Below are 19,492 nucleotides of genomic sequence, written 5' to 3' on the forward strand. Positions count from 1 at the left end.
TTACAGATTGATCGAGAGTCAAGAGCGCTGACCATTGCTCCATGGAACCATCTGGACATCTGGGCTAAAAGATGTACCATCCAGCAACTGACACACATTTGTCAAAAGAAAGCAAAAAACGACTGCAGGTACTGCTGAGATTTGATCACACATCTCTGGATTCAGAGCCCACATCGCTGACCGTTACAGCATGGAACCACATGATAGAAATCAATGACATCAGTTATCAGAAGTGTGATATGGGTGTCTGGACGCATAGTGAGAGGGAGTAATGTACCATCCAGCAACTGACACACAGTTGTTGAAAGTATGCTAGATCAGTTATTGGAAATGTAATGTGGATGACTGGGTTCATAGAAAGAGACATTCTTGAGAAATCTCCAGCAAGTGACACTCATTCATTGAAAGTAAGGAAGAAGACACTGCATGTCCCACCAAGACTTGAACTCAGATAGCTGGATTCAGAGTCCAGAGGGCTGATCAGTACACCATAGAACCACAGACAAACAGCATGCAGATCAGTTATTGGAAATGAGGTGTGGATTTCTAGGTTCATAGAAAGAGACATCCTTGAGCAACCGGCAGTAAGTGAAACCCATTCGTTGAAATTAAGCAAGAGATGACTGCACGTCCTGCTGAGGTTTGAACTCGGATCAAAACATTAGTGCAAAACTTTACACCATGGAACCACTTATTAGTCAAGCACATAATTTGTCGGAAATGTGATGTGGATGACTGGATTCATAGAAAGAGAGATTCTTGAGCACCCTTCAGCAAGTGACACCTATTAGTTGAAAGTCAGCCAGAAATGACTGCAGGTCCAACAGAGATTTGAACTTCATCACTAGATTCAATGTGATGTGGTTGTCTGGATTTATAGACTAAAGGGCTAAGATACTATCAATCAGAGCTCAGATTTGAACTCAAATCACAGGCTTTCAAGTCCAGAGTGCTGACCATTACACCATGGGACCCCAAAACAAAAAACAAGCACATCAGTTATCAAGTGTTATGAGGATGTCTGGATTCATATACAGAGGGAATAATGTACCATCCAGCAACTGACACATATTTGTTAAAAGATTGCTGGAGAGTCCAGAGTGCTGACCATTACACAATGGAAACACATGTTTCATATTTCACACAAAAAAACTCCTGAAGTAACATCCAGTAACAGAAACCTTTTTAGAATCAGAAAAAAACTCCCAGAGATCCCACTGAGATTTGAACTCGGATCACTGGATTCAGAATGCAGAGTGCTGACCATCACACAACATAACCACATGACAAAAGATCTGAAGTACCATCCAGCAAGTAAATGCACTTCACTTAGAGTAGGCACAAAATAACCAGGCAAGAAATAACCACTAAAATTTGTACTCGAATATCTGAATTCAGAGTTTAGGGCTGTCCTCTACACCATGAAACCACCTAAAAGCAGTGAAATATACCAGTGACCTGGATCACTTGATCTATAGAGAAGGAGAATGCTCTCCTTTTCTATACACTATGAAAAACTATTAAATGTAGCAGTGATCCAGAGATGAATTTGGATGTTTGGAATCAAAGATAGAAAGTCTGAAATTGATTGTTGCAATAGAAACTCCTAGCAGACTCTTCTTGCAAACTTACATGAGCTAGAAATAAAACTATACAGTTTCCTCCAAGAATTCCATTCATTCCATGATTCATAGCCAACGTGCATGATTCAGCAAGAAACCTACAGATACCACTGAGATTTGAACATAGGGTTGTTGGGTTTAGCATCCAGAGCGCTGAGTTTTACACAATGAAATCGTACAAAACAAGTGAAATAAGCCAGTGATTCAAATCCAGTGATTTGAAGTAAAACTTGGATGACTGGATTGGACTGAGAGTCCCATGTTATGACTGTCAGACTATTTTTAAATATAGTCTATGTACATTGCAAAATAAAATACAAGGAGAGTGATACCAAGAGCCCTTCGAGCTTCAAGTACGGCTCGGCTCTACCCGCCATCCCTCAAAATCCACGGGAGATGAGCGTCCAGGCTTTTTTCTGTCCTGCACCGAAGTGGTGGAACGAACTTCCCCTGGGTGTCCGAACAGCAGAGTCCAACACTCGCTGTCCTCAAACCCAGACTGAAGACCCTCCTCTTCTGAGAGGACTTGGGCGAATAGCAGAGTACTATGGTCTCCTTATTGACTTGTGCTTAGTAATGTCTAAAGCTTAGAGGTATCTAGAGGTCTATTCTGACTAGCTAAGGTCTTTCTTGGGTAAATAGCAAAGCACTTTTGTAAGTCGCTCTGGATAAGAGCGTCTGCTAAATGCTGTAAATGTAATGCAAATGTAATGTAATGATATAACTTAGCAATCCAAAATCCAATTATTTCCAAGGTTTTGACAATTATACTGTAAAATCACTTAAAATCACATACATTTGAATACTTACAGCTGCTCATGGTGCACATTTTAAGCATGTCACACTTGAATTTCATGCCAGGTGTTTCATATCTTGCAAGAAACCCTCCAGCATTAATATAGACTTTCTAGGGACTAGCAGGACTAGCGGAGATTCTCACTGTACAATATAATAATGATGATTCATTCTCCATCCGAACAGAGTTTCTTACAGGTTGTCAACTTGTGACTCTGAGTGAATTCCAAAAGGGGAGGGGTATTGGGTAGGCTCCTCTTTTTCCATTTTAAATAAATTGAAACCACTTTAGCTAAATCTCAGAGGATTTGTCATAGCACTTTACTTTCAGTTATCTCTTACACCAACAGCAGCAGCCTAATAGAACGCTTCTGCCAACTGAAACTCAGTTATACGGCGTCAGTTCACTCACATCTAATGACAGCTGTAGAGGAAAATATTGATTATCTTTTTTAAAGGATGTGTGTGTGTCTAAGAGATGGATGCAGTGTGCATCTGTATGAATGAATTTCATAGACATAAATTATGCATTTCTAAATCGAACACAAATTGAATCTTTACGGTCAATAGCGCCATGAGAAATTCTGAGTGGTCTCAAAGCAACTGGTCTTTAATTGGTGCTTTTATAATAGAGATGTAAATGGAAAAGGCTATTTGATAACTATTGATGCATAGAGAAAGGGAGAGAAAGGGAGAGAAAGGGAGAAGGGAGACAGGACAGGACAAGAGAGAGAGAGAGAGAGAAAGAAAGACACGTCTCTATGCAGTAAAAGCAAGACACTGCACATCTAGTTTTGCCTATTTGCTGTCAGACCCTCCTGTATTCAGTGTGTGAGATGTCCTCACTGTTGAAAGAGGAGATGCAGAGAGTTCTGTTCAGACCAGACCAACACAGACTGGTGGAGTTTATAGAGATCGAGGAGGAAAAAGGTGGACGACATTTTCTCTGTGTGTCCGGTAAGTCACCTGTGTGCATGTTCAACATGGAAAACCCTTGTATCTCCATTTTTGCTGTTTTTGACATTTTTACAATTTGACTTTTCAATTAACAATGACTGTCTATGTTCTTTCTGTAACATATTGAGCAGGAAAAAGTCTTGCTTACCATGCAGAATTTACATTTTATACAGATTTATGCAAAAGCTTGGGCACCCCTGGTCAAATTACCAGTGTTTTTAACAGGCATTATTACTGTTTAGTAGCTTCATTTCACATATTGCCAAAAGTAATGGCATATAAATATATAATAAAAATTCAAATCCAATGTATAGCACTTTTTACAACTGGCATTATCATTATTATAAAGCAGCTTCACAGGAATCAGTAATAGGACAAGAGATCGACAAAACATAAAAACCTAATATACATATGTTATGTATATTCCAATATTTAAAATGTAGTAAATAAATAGGAATTGTGCTCTAAAATATGTAGAGAGGGGTATATTAAAATACTGTGTAGATGATTTGTTCACTTATTTACAATTAGCAAATCTACGTTTCTCTCTAATTTATAATATAATATTACCAGCTTTAAATTGCTGTATTAGTGATGCAACCAAATTACACATTATGACATTTATATAACAAATATAATATCACAAATATAAGCACCATACTTGTTGGTATTGATAACACATCCATATCTTTCAGAATAATATTCTCTACAAATAACTAACTAATGTCTGACAATTACATACAATTACACCACTACATAGAACCACTTTTTTAAACTTGCACAATCAGCAAGAAATACTCAGGTTGTTGGGTTAACAATATTGTCTACAAACAACTAATTCCCTAGTGAGTAAAAGTATCCTAAAGCTCATACATACATGCAGACTACAGATATCCAGTAAAGTACAAACTTAAGCTATTTTTTCAAAGAAAAGCTGAGCTGACATTCTTTGTAGAAAATAATGGCATGCATAATTTTATGGTTGTGAGAATAAAACTTTTTTAAAGTCTTAAAAAATGTTTTAGAAAATTTTTTTTTGTAAGTATTCAAAAAAATCATCAGATTTGTATGAATCACAAATGGCATTATTGCTCAAGCCAATATTTCCATCCATTCATATACAGGGTGAGTCTTTAACATAAGAACTACTATAACAAAGTATTGAAGTGTCTAAAATCTAATGACTTTAGGGGGGCTGAATTCCTTCCCTTTCCAATCTTGCACATTAGCTTTGGTGCGTTTGGTTGAAGCCATTAATTGATGGTAGGGAGGTTTATTGTGAACACTCTGTGTTCATGTGTATTAGTTATTGAAGCAAAAATGCCTTGGCTTTGTAGGAAACCTACAAAGGTTTACAAAATGTGTGTAATGTGTAGGATTTGTTTGAAGTAAATTACAATGCATTTTCTTCACTTTTTGACCCAATTGTCAAATTTCCATGATAAATGGACGAATGGAAATGCTCCAAAATGGACTTGGAATAAAATCTTTTTACATTTACATCCTATCTGAAATTTTGAAAGGTTTACAACATAGGTACTGTATGGCATATGTATGAACCCACATTCTAAAACAAATCGGCCATATTTGTATGTGTACAGTATCTAAAGATGGTAAAAAAGTCCAGATCGCAGTCGTGCAGTGTCAGAAAACTCAGAAAACTGGATGTAAGAAATCCCAGCGAATCGGTCTGGAGGACAGCTACGTGAAGACAGAGGTGTGGGCTCTACAGGAACTGAGGATACTGGATGGAAGAGATCCTGATATAGTGAGTAAAACTCTCCATTGAACAGGATGACCACACAGCACCACTCAGCATTTCTCTGTTCTATCGCTGACATCCCTGTTCTAGCTTGCTCTGATTAATCAGCTCTAATCAGCATTTTAGAATCTGTTGATGGATTATTTCAGATAGGAAAACAGTGGCATGGCAATTCAGGAGTTAAACCCCACATCAGGAGTCATCGATACCAGTCCAGAAGGGCCCAGGAGGAGTGCAGTGTTCTGACTTCCCTGCTCAAACACCACTTCTAAACCTAGTAATTGGTGCATGAGTTATATCACGCTCTCCAGGATGGGAACTAATGATCCCTGTTCTACTTTACACTCCCTTATGTTGTTTTTAGCACTAATCGGACAGTGCTGCTGAAGAGATTTTAGCTGCAGCTGAGTTACCTAGCTTTTAGCCTAGCACCTACTAGGTTCACTGGCTTACCCATGCCTTGTAAGTCCTCCAGGGTTTTGGACTTGGCCCATTTCACAGTTCTGTTTTGGTTCTGCTGGAGGAACAACAGTGTTTAAAGTCTGCAAATAAATATAAACTCTAAAATTAACTTAAAAAGTTTGATATATAATTATTTTCAGTCATTTTATCAAAACTTTTGCTCACAACTATATGTAGCACTAATTAGTTTCCTTATTTCCTTAATGGGCACTTTAAATGCGCAGCTCAACTGGACGGTTTAAAAATGTAATTTAATTTAAGCCATAAAAAGAATACATTTAATTGTTTTTTGTTTTTTTTCATTTTATAAAGTTATTAATACTACTACTGCAGTCATGAGATTGGATACTGGAAAATACTTATTTTAACTTGGCAGAAAAATATGTGATAAAAAATGACTGATTTTATTAGAATTATGCACATATCACTTAAACATACATTGTGGGTTTACTCATTTATGTCAAACCATTTAGCAGTTAATACAATGATCATTTTTATAGTTAATCTTCTATCACATGTGTACATGGAAAATTCATCCATTTATTTATGTTTGCAATGTTTAAAAAGCTAAGTTATGGCTAAAAAAGTAAAAACACAACTATTTGTAGCACTAAATAGTTTCTAAATGCTGCTGAAACCACATCTGCACTCTTTCACCCCACCTTCTCCATTTCCTCTGGTAGGACGACCCTTGTTTCCTGATGCACTTCGACACAGTGCGGCCGGTGAAAGCAGTGAGCTGTGCAGCAAAATACTCCCTGGCCCGCTGCCTAGTGGCCCTAAGCGAAACACATCAGCACAGCGAGCTGTGCCTCCGAAACTTTGACTGGACATACGTTCAGCCGACATCCATATACTCAAGCAGAGGAGACTGCATGGTTCTGATGCGAATCTGCTTCTATGCCTTCAACCTAGTGTGCCTCTCCCTGTGCCCCGTGCCTTAGACAGGGTTTGGGTTTAGGATTCATCCTACATCACTCACAACAGACACAGTTATTATATCTCACACTCAGGTACAAATTTCACCAAAAATAATGAACACCTTATTGTGGCTGATTGAAGGTTGAATGGTTTCCTTAATGGGCACTTTAAATGGGCAGCTCAACAGGACGGTTTACATATATAATTTAATGTCATTTCAATTTTAAGCCATTATTAATAAAATAATACATACATTGTTTTTTGTAAATGGGTTAAGACTGTTATATATAAAGTTGTTAATACTACTACTGCACAGCTGACTCAAATGCAGTTGAACAGCTATTTTACATGAGAAAGGATACTGGAAAATACTTCTTTTAACAGGAGATTGGCAGAAAAATATGTGATTAAAAAAATGACTGATTTTATGAAATTATGCACATATCACTTAAACATACATTGTGGTTTTATTCATTTATGTTAAACCATTTAGTAGTTATTACTATAGTTTGCAACGTTTAAAAAGCTAAGCTATGGCTAGAAAAATGATTTTAGTATTTTTGTGGTCGTGTCAACGGTAATTCACTGCACCTTTAGTCAGGTTTGTGCAGTTCAATTTATGGAAAGTTCACTCAGATAAATGTATGGGTTGAAGGCATAGAGCCTCAGGATATACAGCATGCAAGGGGCCAACTGTCTGTCTGAGACTGATGGGAAAGTTGCATTTGTTGCATGATTGATTGATGCCTGTTTCTTCAGTGTGTAACTTTCATTAAAGAGATGACTGGTGAAACCGCCTGATTGTTTTATTTTCTGACTCTAAGCGTAAATAAAGCTTTCACTCATGTAAGTCAACGCAAACCAGCATCTCATCCAAGGTTGCTACAGGTTGGTGCCCCAATCTATATTTTACACTAATGAATACACTTCGAAAGCTGTGGTCACACTGGCCTTCTGCACCCAATAGCACTCCTGTTTCGGCTGCAGTGATCTCTGAATAATAATAATAATGGCAATGACAAGGACAACAACAACAACAACAACAGCAACAACAATAACAATAATAACTATTAGTAGTATGGTTATTATTATTGTTATATAATAATTATTAGTGTTATTTTATTATAATTGTATATAGTTATTTAGTTTTAACTATTTAAAAGTCAAATTAAACATATCAACAAATAAAGATTCTTTCAAGATATCTCTAAACTTAGATTTGACTAGATCTAAGTTTATTAAGTACAGTATGTGCACTTTCAGAACTAAAATATATTACAATATAATACAATTCTGTATTAACTAGTAATAATATTGTGTAATTATCTCTCTAAAAACACTGTCCATAGTGGCAATATCTGGCATTGCAATTACTACTAGTAACAAAAAAGTGTATATTTCTTTAATTGATATTTTTACTAATAAAAAGGCAACAAGAAAGTGAGATTTCATGTAAATATTATAATAATATTAGCTAGCATAAATAGTCAAAATATTATAATAATAGTAGTCAGAATGACTTTAAAGGTCTGCAAATCTTATTATTACTACTAAACATTTTATTGTTGATAAATAAATGATACAATTCTAGTTGAATTTTATTTTTAGAAGTAAAAACTGAGCTGAGGTTTGTACCTCTGATAGCATTTCAGGCGAAAACAGCTAGCCCTACTCCAGTGGGTACTGGGCTGCCACGGCAGGTGGCGGTATAGCCGCCCTGCAGGCGAGCGCACTGGGACGGCGCAGCAGAAGAAGAGCGAGGGGGCGGTCTGGCGCCAAATTTTAACTTTCGGAGTTGTTCAGTCGGGGCAGAGAAGAGACTCGGCGGTTTTAACAGGCGACCTGCACTGGAAAACATCTCTATTAACACGGAGGTCATTCGATATGTACATTAAATCCATCGTGTTGGAGGGCTTTAAGTCCTACGCGGAGCGAACCGAGATCAGCGGCTTCGACCCGCTGTTTAACGCCATCACTGGACTCAACGGCAGCGGCAAGTCCAACATCCTCGATTCCATCTGCTTTCTCCTCGGTATCTCCAACCTGTCACAGGTACGTAAAACACGTAGGAGTCGATAGTATACTTGCTGTAGTGCGTGTCTTTTAAGTGAGATCACGTTAAGTGGGATCAAACGCAATGGTAGCAACGGTGACAAATCCAGGTCCGGAAAGTCAGAATCCGCTCCAGGATTTCGCTCCAGGCGCGGGGCTGCGGCACGGTCAGAAAACCTGGGGTGGATTTGCACTCTCTGGACCTGGATTCGCCCCTTGGAAAGGTTGTTGTTTTGTTTTTATAGCGTTGGTTACATTTTCTATCCATATTTATTAATTATTATGTTACTATTGCTGGTTTATAGCGACAAATACCCGGTACTGTGTACCCTGCCATGCTATTTACAGATTTATACAACATTTTATAGTGCTACTGTATTATAACCATATATTAATGTGGGTAAATGTGGGCAATATGACAATGTTTTATTGTATAATGCTTAATAATGCTTAAAGAATACTGATTAACTGCACATTTTATATAAAAAAATAAAATCATCCTTATTTAATTCAATGTAGTGCAGCATATTTTGAGTAAAATTCATGGTACTCAGTATGGGAGTTTGGATAGCAGTTTTTAAAAATGTATTATGTTGATATATATATATATATATATATATATATATATATATATATATATATATAGCAATAAATATTGTAAAAAAAAAAAAAAAAAAAAAAAATATATATATATATATATATATATATATTACAATATTTATTGCTATATATATATAATATATATATATATATATATAATCAATAAATATTGTAAAATGTATATGTATATGTATAAATATATATATATATATATATATATATATATATATACATATATATATATATATATATATATATATATATATATATATATATATATATATAAATATAAATATTGTGATATTTTTACCATATCGCCCAGCTCTGCTGCAGCGCACCATGTTATACAATATAGGGGTGGTGATATGGGTAAACTATTATATGAAACATTATTTATAATGGTGGTTGGTGTGGTGCAACAGATAACACCGCTACCTGCCACTGAGCTACCACACCATGTGGGAGACTGGGGTTCGATTCCCAGTCTGGGTGACCGTATGCTGCTCTACACCAATAAGAGTCCTTGGGCAAGACTCCTAACGCTACGTTGGCCCACCTCTGTAATACGAGTAACCCTGTCTGTCGCTCTGGAGAAGAGCGTCTGCTAAATGCTGTAAATGTATTTGAAGACAGTTTCAAACTATGGTATGTATAGTAATATTTTTGACATCCACACAAAATGTCAGTAGCAACAGTCTTAATTAACTGCTGTTCAAAAATATTCCCATCCTGAGTGAGCAGGGATTTCTATACAAAACCTGCTGCACTTCATCTAATCAAACAGCGCTAATCACACTGTCTGTAATATAAGGATGAGGATGGAGTCTGTATTTCATCACAGGTTTAATCTGCACTGTTTACACTTTACTGTACATCTGCGCTTCTGCTCACTACTGACACTTTACTTAAATATCAGTACATGCACATATGTATTCATATTGTCATCTGTCTGCTTCATTGCTTAATATTTATAACTGCACTGCCTTTCATCTCCGGTTGATTTTGATTTTAGAGTATCACTATCTTTAAAGACTTTTTTGGCAATATATGATATTTATCACAAAACATCTAATCACAGACTAAAACATCAGTAGTGACAGATGCTTATAAACTATCTATTCAGATCCTCTCCTGCTTTTTATTCAACATCTGCTGCTCTCCATCTAATTAAAGCAGTCTATTTACACGGTTAGTAATGAAACCTGTCGCTGATCAGTGTTTATTAAGCTCTAACAGCTTCCTCCATATGCTTAGGAAAGCATATTGTTATCACGAAAACACAATTTATCACGATACGATAGAATATTGTCATTACCCTGCTCTAATGGCTGTGTGTGATGAAGATATAAAATATATTAGCTGCTCTTCATCTAATTAAACCAGTGTAATTGCACTTAGACTGAAACCTGCAGCTGATCAGTGTTTATTAAGCACTAACAGTATCCTCCATATGCTTAGAAAAGCATATTATCACAACTAAATTTATCACGATACGACACGAAAATATCATCATATTGCCCAGCTTTGATATGGTGTAGTTTATACCATTTTTATACATAATTAAATGCAAGAATTCAGTATAAACTTATCACCTCTGTGTACAGAAATAAGGTGTGGTGTTTTCTTAAATCTGCTGCGGTCAGTGCTGTTTTCATTGCTGTTCTTCATACTACTGAAATATGTGACGTTTGTATGTAACCCTGAAAAATTAAGTGAATTTATAGGATTATTATTTTAGATTCTGTTCTCCAGTACTGCCTGTTTAGACCCTAAAAGTGGTCTCTGATGTAGCCAGCTTTCTGACACAAGTTAGGGACCTGATCCCTAACCTGAGTTGTAAATATGAAAATGTCTTGTAGGCTCTGATCCTGTCTTATTTCCATACGCTATTGTAAAACAAACCATCTTCAATTAGAATCCAATCAAATGTCTTAAATAGAATTTATTTCAATTGTATTTGCTTATTATTCGCAGGTAAGAGCGTCTAATCTCCAAGACTTGGTTTACAAAAATGGACTCGCAGGAATCACTAAAGCCACAGTGTCCATTACATTTGACAACTCCAACAAGAAACAGAGCCCACTGGGATTTGAGACCCATGATGAGATAACTGTAACCAGACAGGTAAGCTTGCCTGGAGACTTGGTTCTCTTTACTAATAGTCTAATGTGTTGAGTTGAGCCAGGTTACAATTGATTACCTGTGGTTTTGTCTAGGTGGTTATAGGTGGGCGGAATAAGTACCTCATTAATGGAGTGAATGCGAACAATATGCGGGTCCAGGATCTGTTCTGCTCTGTTGGCTTGAATGTCAACAATCCCCATTTTCTTATCATGCAGGTAATATGCACTTGTAATTATGTAGTAGGTCAAATAAAAGCTTTTCTAATTTATTAAACACTTTTGCTTTGTTAGCTATTTGCGCTGACCTGATATTTTCCTTTTAGGGGCGAATCACCAAAGTTTTGAATATGAAACCGCCTGAGGTGAGATCGGCTCAACTGGTTTTCTTTATGTGCTGTTGTTGCTTTAAAGGGCCATGCCCTACACCCTACACATTTAAAATCACAATGTGGTTCTTTGGATTGACCCATAAAACTACAGTCTTTTTGTTTGTTTATTTGCCTTAAAATGTATATATTTTATCTGTAATATATATTATTATTATTATTATTATTATTATTATTATTATACTTGTATCTTGTTTATCGTGTAGATTCTGGCCATGATTGAGGAGGCTGCTGGTACCAGGATGTATGAGTGCAAGAAAGTCAGCGCCCAGAAAACCATTGAGAAGAAAGATGCTAAACTGAAAGAGATTCAGACGGTACTCTTTCACTTTGTTTGTGTTGTAGCAGGAAATGCTTTGCAGTTTTGCTGTGCACACATACTGTTTTACAGCTTATATAATTCAGTATATCTTCTTTCATTATAGATCCTAGATGAGGAGATAACCCCTGCTATGGAGAAACTGAAAGAGGTTATGTAGCACTCCCAGCAGTATCAGTTTAATAATATATTAAACCACTGCTTTCAGACTACAGTTTGTTCTTACATTTAAACTGTGGTTGTATTAAGCTCTCCCTGTAATCTCAATGCCAATGTTTTTTGTCCTACAGGAGCGTTCTTCCTACCTGGAGTACCAGAAGCTGATGAGGGAGATTGAGCATCTGAGCAGGCTGTACGTGGCGTGGCAGTTTGTGTGCGCAGAAGAGACGAAGCTTAAGTCAGCCGAGGACCTGCAGTTGATGCAGGCCTCCATCAGTGAGCTTCAGGAGAGCATGCAGAAGAACGCTGCTCGTATCCAGGTGCTCAGTGAGGAGATTAAAGCGCTGGAAAGAAGCAGGGACAAGGTACTGGCAAAAAAAGAAAGTGCACAAGTAGAAATAATTCCAGCAGTTGATTTGTAGTAATGAAATGTTTCTAATGTCTATTGCCTTGTGTGATTTTAAGGAGGTCGCAGGAGTGTTGAAGTCTCTGGAGGAGACTCTGGCTGAAGCACAAAGAGTGGATACCAAGGCACAGAGTGCTCTCGACCTAAAGAAACAAAACCTTAAGGATGAGACCAAAAAAAGGAAAGAACTTGTCAAAAACATGGAGGAGGTATGTGGGGAAAACTGGACTATTGTTTAGGAGATATTGTTCCTTGTTCATAATTTATATTAAAGTAATTACTTATTATTTATTTATTTATTTATTTTACCTCTGTGTGCCACCACCATCTCTTGTTACTGTAGGATAAGAAAATGATGGCGGCAAAAGAAGGCGAGGTTGCCAAGGCAGTAGATCGTCTGAAGGCGGTGCAGGATGAGGGGCAGAAAGATGCAGAGGCACTGGAGGCGGCACAGCAGCACTTCAAGGCAGTGTCAGCTGGCCTCTCGGCCAACGAGGATGGAGAGGAGGCCACACTGGCTGGGCAGATGATGACCTGCAAGAACGACATGAGCAAAGCAGAAACGGAGGCCAAACAAGTAATCTGCATAAGAAAAGATGGAAAATTTTAAAATGGAAATGCACTTATTGCTGAATTTTTTTGAACTCTCGCTCACTCTTTCGCTCTCGCTCTCTCAGGCTCAAATGAAGCTGAAGCATGCTCAGCAGGAGCTGAAGACTAAGCAGGCCCAGGTAAAGAAGATGGACAGTGGATACAAAAAAGACCAGGATGCCTTTGAGGTTGTGAAGAAATGCAGAGACAAGCTACAGGCTGAACTGCAGAAGCTTAACTATGAAGGTATGTAGCTTTGTGTCAGCAGATCTTACAGAAGAAAGCATATGGGTAAGGAAAAGTACAGCAGGAGACATCAGGAGCTTAACGTTTATTTGTCGCTCAGATGGCAAAGAGGAGCGTCTGATGGAGCAGAAAAGGCAGCTGTCTTGCAAGGTCAACCAGCTCAGGGAAACGTACGACTCCTTCATGGGCCAGTTCCCAAACCTCCGCTTTGAGTACAGGTAAGTAAGCTTATGTGTGTAAATGTGAAGCTTTTTTGTTTAAAAAAAAAAAAAAAAAAAAAAGATTGGACTAATATGGTATGTGTTCACAGGGACCCAGAGAAGAACTGGGACCGCAGTAAAGTGAAGGGTCTGGTGGCTAACCTCTTCTCAGTAACTGATGTGGGTAATGCCACTGCTCTGGAGGTGGTGGCAGGTGGACGACTCTATAATGTAGTGGTGGACAATGAGGTATGTGCTCCTCTGCCTGTGCTTTTCACTATTTATTGATTGTCTCTGCTTTGGTTCCTGTCGTTGAAGGACCACATAAGTTAAATCCACATTGTACTGTCTCTATTTGTTGAATTTCAGGTAACTGGAAAGAAGATTCTGGAAAAGGGTGAACTGAAACGCAGATACACAATCATCCCTCTCAACAAGATCTCTGCAAGAACCCTCAACGGCAATGTGGTCAACACTGCTAAAGATCTGGTAATATAATTTTTTGCAGGGAAAAGCAAGACCTCAGTTAGTCGATTAATGAAAAGTTATTTTGACAGGAATCTTTGTCCTGTTTCAGGTGGGTGAGGATAACGTACACACAGCTCTGTCGCTGGTGGGTTACGAGTCAGATTTGCGTAAAGCGATGGAGTACGTCTTCGGAACCACGCTGGTTTGCGATACTTTGGACAACGCCAAGAAAGTTGCTTTTGATAAGCGCGTCAGCACCAAAACGGTCACTCTCGGCGGAGACGTGTTTGATCCGCAGGGAACATTGACAGGAGGTGTGTGTGATCGCGACTGTCTGCTAATGCACGTGTTCTATACCTTTGTTTAGTATGTTAATAAGAACTTGTACTGAATACTATAGCAGTGAGTTGCAGTTCGCAGTAAACCGACTGTGCTTGCCTTTGTGTAGGTGCTCGTGCTCAGACCGCTTCAGTGCTCTCGAAGCTGGCAGAGGTCAGAGATGTCCAGGACAACCTGAGGGCCAGAGAGGCAGAGCTTGTCGCTGTCGAAACAGAACTCAGCAGCCTCAAAGGAACTGCTGAGAAGTAAATATGCCTCACGAATTTCCCTTTTTGCACAACGTTTTAGTTTTAGACACCAATACCAGTAGATCAGTAGGGTTTTTATAAAAGAACAAGGGTGAGAGCATGACCTGTTGGACTTTATTCTGCTAGGTACCGGCAGCTGAAGCAGCAGTTGGACCTCAAGACTGAGGAGGCTCAGATACTGGAGACCAAACTACAGCAGAGCTCCTTCCACAAACAGCAGGAGGAACTGGAGAACCTTCGCAAGACCATTGGTACATGTGCACATACTCAAACACTTTAAATCCACCCCATTACCTTTTTTTGTTTGTTTGTTTTATATATAAATGTTGTTTTATATCTTGTTTCCCCATGTTAGAGGAAAGTGAGGAGACCCTGACTAAGACTAAGGAGGTGCAGAAGAAGGCAGAAGAGAAGTACAGGGTTCTGGAGAACAAGATGAAGAATGCTGAGGCAGAGCGGGAGAAAGAACTGAAAGCAGCTCAACAGAAGCTCAACCAGGCCAAAAGCAAAGCAGATGCCTTCAACAAAAAACTCAAGGAGAGACAACAGGTAAGTCACGTTTGGCTGCTTCCATTTAAACCCTATTGAAGTAGGTTTTATTTTTTTATTAAAAAATGAGGAGACATTCAGGTAAAGATTGATTTAAATAACCTGCAAAACAGACTAGCAGATTATCTGATCATATTTTCACCTTAGCACATTTGCATCTCTCCGCTGTAGTTGTATAGCTAAATGCAAGGGAATCTATTTCTTTGTAAATAATGATTCTGCATGTTAGAGCCCTAAACCCTTCAAATATACTTCCAGTAACTGTGTGTTTCACTGTTTCTCAGTCTATTCTATTGTCTTTGTGTATCTGTGTAGGAGGCTGATGCCGTTGCCCTGGAGTTGGAGGAGCTGAAGCGAGAGCAGGCTGGCTATGAACAGCAGATTCAAGCTGTAGATGATGCCATGAAAGCCATACAGGAACAGATCAGCAACATGACAACTGAAGTTGCAGCCAATAAGGTAACATTTTGTCAAATTGTCTCTCAGGTGTTGACTTGTAGGCTGCTATGTTGTTACCAAATGGACACAAATGAATAAGAAAATTTGGACAATATCTGTACTAGATGATCGTCCTAACAAGAGCATCAGAATTCCAGTCCTTGCTGCTAGTTAAAGGTGCTGTATAGGATTTCAAGACGATACACCTATTGAAAAATCCAATCAGCAACAAGGGGCATCCGTGCATGTGCATAGGATGATGGAAGGGGAGGGGCAAGAGCAAAGAAAGGTGTATGTAGTGGTGAGGCATTTGGATGGTGGAGAGACCTAAAAAGGTTGGAGAGGAATACAGAATTGTCAGTATTGTTTTATCCTGTTTGTAATTGCGATGGATAAGCACAACTGGTTTCCTTAGCAGCAGCAATTGTAGCAACAGTTTGCTAACCCACAATGTGTATAAACTGGGGCTTGAAATATCAAATCTCAAATCATTCTGCAGAATTGTATACAGAGCCTTTAATCAAATATAATCGTTCTACTTTCGACCTACTGCTATGTACCCTTGAGCCACGTTTTGTACATATTGTGGCGTTCCTCATGATTGTCACTAACCAACAGTATTTCATGAATCTGAAGTGCAGTAAAAATAATACAAGTCGCTTGTAGAAGGTCATTTGAAATGAAAGTGACACTAGATGAGATAAGATATGAAAATTAGATGCAGTGTATTAATATACCATCGCACAGTTCACTGCAAATCTTGCCTCCCATTGAATGAGTGTGTTGGATATGTCTTTTGTAGGAATCTGTGCGACAAGCCCAAGAGAAGCTGTCCCAGCAGAAAGAGGTGATTTTAGGGCAGGAGCGAGAAATCAAAGGCAAGAGCGAAGAAGCGAACCGGCTTAGAGAGCAGAACAACGATGCCCAGCTCAAAATCAAAGAACTTGAACACAACATCAGCAAGCACAAGAAGGACAGCGCAGATGCTGCTGCTAGGGTACGTGTTTTAAATAGTGGCAAATCACAATGTTGATGTTAAATAGGGAGTTTGAATTCATACCCCTCCTATTAGGGAAAGGCTATAAGTGACCTGTGATCATCTGCATTTGTGCCCAGGTGACTCGCATGCTCGCTGAGAATGACTGGATCTCGTCTGAGCGGCATCTCTTTGGTCAGCCCAACTCTGCCTACGACTTCAAGACTAACAGCCCTAAAGAAGCTGGCCAGAGGCTGAAAAGACTGGAGGAGACTAAAGACAAGCTGGAAAGGAACATCAACCGTAGAGCCATGAACATGCTCAGTGAGGCTGAGGAGAGGGTAAGAACTTGAAACTTTTGGTTAATAAGGGGTTGATGGAACTTGAAGACCAGTATTTTAGATGAAAGCGATAGTTTGGCAAAATATTTATGATTAGGTGTATGGGTGTGTGTTATCTTGCATAACTTGTTAGTTACTTTAGCCTTGTAGCTCCAGTGGAAACCATAGGCTCCAAACACAGCTTGAATGATCAACTGTTTTTTGGGTGATGGGGAAAGTCGTGTAAATTTGATAGTCAGGATGTCGTGTATACTCACTCAAATAAACAAATAACTAAGGATCTGTACTTGAGATGTTTAATGTTCTTCTATAAATGTTTTAGTATAATGATCTCAAGAAGAAGAAGAGAATTGTGGAGAACGATAAAGCCAAGATTCTGGAGACGATCAAAGAGTTGGACCAGAAAAAGAATGAGGCTCTTAATGTGGCCTGGCAAAAGGTCAGCATTTCATATTCAGAGTTGTAAACAGTTCATGCTCCATGTGAACACATGAATAATTAACATGATCGATTCCCTACTTTGGCTATTCTGTGTTCAGGTGAACAAGGATTTCGGCTCCATATTCTCCACCCTGTTGCCGGGGGCAAATGCTCGTTTGGCCCCACCAGAGGGTTGCGGTGTCCTAGATGGACTAGAGTTTAAGGTGGCTCTTGGAAATACATGGAAGGAGAATTTGACTGAACTGAGTGGAGGACAAAGGTCAGCACAAAATCAGAAGCTAAAATTGCACCTAAAACCGAAAAAATAGCTCTGGGTTCAAAGAGAATCCTGTTATACAAGAAGTTGAAAAAATACATGTATAGAGGCTGACAGATCTTAAGTACCATTGATCTAATGTGTTTTATCCATGTGTGTATTAGGTCTCTGGTGGCACTCTCTTTGATTCTGGCCATGTTGCTGTTTAAACCTGCTCCCATCTATATCCTGGATGAAGTGGATGCTGCCCTCGACCTCTCGCATACGCAGAACATCGGACAGATGCTGCGCACACACTTTACGCACTCCCAGGTTATAAATACAAACACCCCCACCAATATTTCTTATGGTCTGCAAAAAAAAAAAAAAAACACTTTTTTTTTTATAAATTGTCAATTTCATGATAACTTTTTGTAATTTTGCTGTCCTTTCTGTTTTGTAGTTTGTCGTGGTGTCACTAAAAGATGGAATGTTCACCAACGCAAACGTCCTCTTCAAGACCAAGTTCGTGGATGGCATTTCCACAGTCACCCGCACGGCACAGACGCACGAGGGCAAAGTTTTGGCCCAGCGCACACACGATAAAGCCAAGGACAAACGTCAGCGCCAGATCCTGGCAAGCTAAACACATGTGAACTTGAGCCTTTGCCTAGAAGCAGCTTAATATGTCTCTCTTATATATTTCACGTGTATTTTTGCTCTTACATTATTATTATTACTTCGACCTTTTGATTAATCTGCAATTCCTGTACATTGGCACTGATCTGCAGGTTTATGAAATCTGATTTGTTATTATGGCATGTAATGCAACATCATGTACCAACAGAGGTTACGAACATCTTTGTTGAGGGGCTTAAAACAAGGAGAAGCTTAATCTAGTTTCATTTTGTTTGGGTTTTTTGTACAATTTGTTCATATTTTCTATCCTGAATCTTATTCTACTCAAACTGCTTCCAGACTATTCTGTAAAGCAGTGTTTCTCAACCTTGGTTCTGGAGGCGCCCTGCCCTGCACATGCTAGTGCTTTGCCTGCTCCCAACACACTGGATTTAACTAATCAGCTCATTAACAAGCTGTTTCAGAGTTGCGGGGGGTGTGTAAAAGCTGAGTCCACTGCCTCCAGGACCAGGGTGGAGAAACACTGCTTTAAGGTGCACAAGTTTCGTTTTATTCTCTAATTGTTTCCCCTTTCAGACTGTCAATAAATGTACTGCTACTGATTAGTTTTTGTTTAGTTTTTTTATACACACTTTCTGTTCAATAGGAACTGTAGAGAACAGTGGTTCCCAATCCTGGTCCTGGAGGATCCACTACCCTCAAACACACCACTTTCAATTTAAGAAGGGATGGTTAATTAGGTGAATAGCTGTGTTGGGATCAGGGCAGGTGGTTCTTCATGACCAGGGTTGGGAGCCACTAAGCATGATTGGTTCCTTTTGTTGAAGGGTGGGTAAACAGGCAGCATATTGTGTATTACAAGAACTCTCATTCATATTTTTTTTAATCAGTGGCCTCATTTATAACATCTCTGCTAATAATATATGCATGAATTTATTATAGTGGGGGAGGGGGGGTGTAACATAATGGTGCTATTTAAGCTACATTCACACAGCAAGGAAAGTGGCCCAAATCTGACCTCTTTCATCAGACATGTTGTATAACAACGAAAACACACTGAATCTGACTTTCAGTTCTGATTCGGGCCACTTTTATGTTTTATTAAAATTGAATACATATCTGATGCACTGCAGTCTGACTCAGTCTGTACAGCCATGTTGGAAATTAAAGACTTTTATGGCATTTGTCATAAATGTAAGCTGAGGGAAAGTGCATGT

At 38.7% G+C, this 19,492-nt stretch overlaps 2 protein-coding genes across 2 annotated transcripts; both read left to right on the forward strand.

Annotated features, from left to right (window-relative positions):
- Nucleotides 1–3,253: 3,253 nt before the first annotated feature.
- Nucleotides 3,254–6,703, forward strand: exoc1l (exocyst complex component 1 like). Its single transcript, XM_072670617.1, has 3 exons — nucleotides 3,254–3,374; nucleotides 4,976–5,142; nucleotides 6,282–6,703. Exons 1-3 carry the CDS (start codon nucleotides 3,254–3,256, stop codon nucleotides 6,540–6,542), a joined length of 549 nt encoding a protein of 182 aa, XP_072526718.1. The 3' UTR covers nucleotides 6,543–6,703.
- A 1,603-nt stretch (nucleotides 6,704–8,306) lies between these two features.
- On the forward strand, nucleotides 8,307–19,457 carry smc2 (structural maintenance of chromosomes 2). The gene is made up of 24 exons (XM_072670380.1): nucleotides 8,307–8,571; nucleotides 11,146–11,295; nucleotides 11,388–11,510; nucleotides 11,618–11,656; nucleotides 11,887–11,997; nucleotides 12,106–12,150; nucleotides 12,290–12,523; nucleotides 12,624–12,773; nucleotides 12,908–13,141; nucleotides 13,242–13,401; nucleotides 13,502–13,619; nucleotides 13,712–13,850; nucleotides 13,971–14,090; nucleotides 14,179–14,383; nucleotides 14,518–14,653; nucleotides 14,783–14,907; nucleotides 15,012–15,205; nucleotides 15,521–15,664; nucleotides 16,446–16,640; nucleotides 16,760–16,960; nucleotides 17,283–17,399; nucleotides 17,500–17,660; nucleotides 17,822–17,969; nucleotides 18,100–19,457. Exons 1-24 carry the CDS (start codon nucleotides 8,404–8,406, stop codon nucleotides 18,280–18,282), a joined length of 3,600 nt encoding a protein of 1,199 aa, XP_072526481.1. The 5' UTR covers nucleotides 8,307–8,403; the 3' UTR covers nucleotides 18,283–19,457.
- Nucleotides 19,458–19,492: the final 35 nt, after the last annotated feature.

The sequence above is a fragment of the Salminus brasiliensis genome, chromosome 24 (assembly GCF_030463535.1).
Source record: "Salminus brasiliensis chromosome 24, fSalBra1.hap2, whole genome shotgun sequence".
NCBI classification, from domain to species: Eukaryota; Metazoa; Chordata; class Actinopteri; order Characiformes; family Bryconidae; genus Salminus; species Salminus brasiliensis.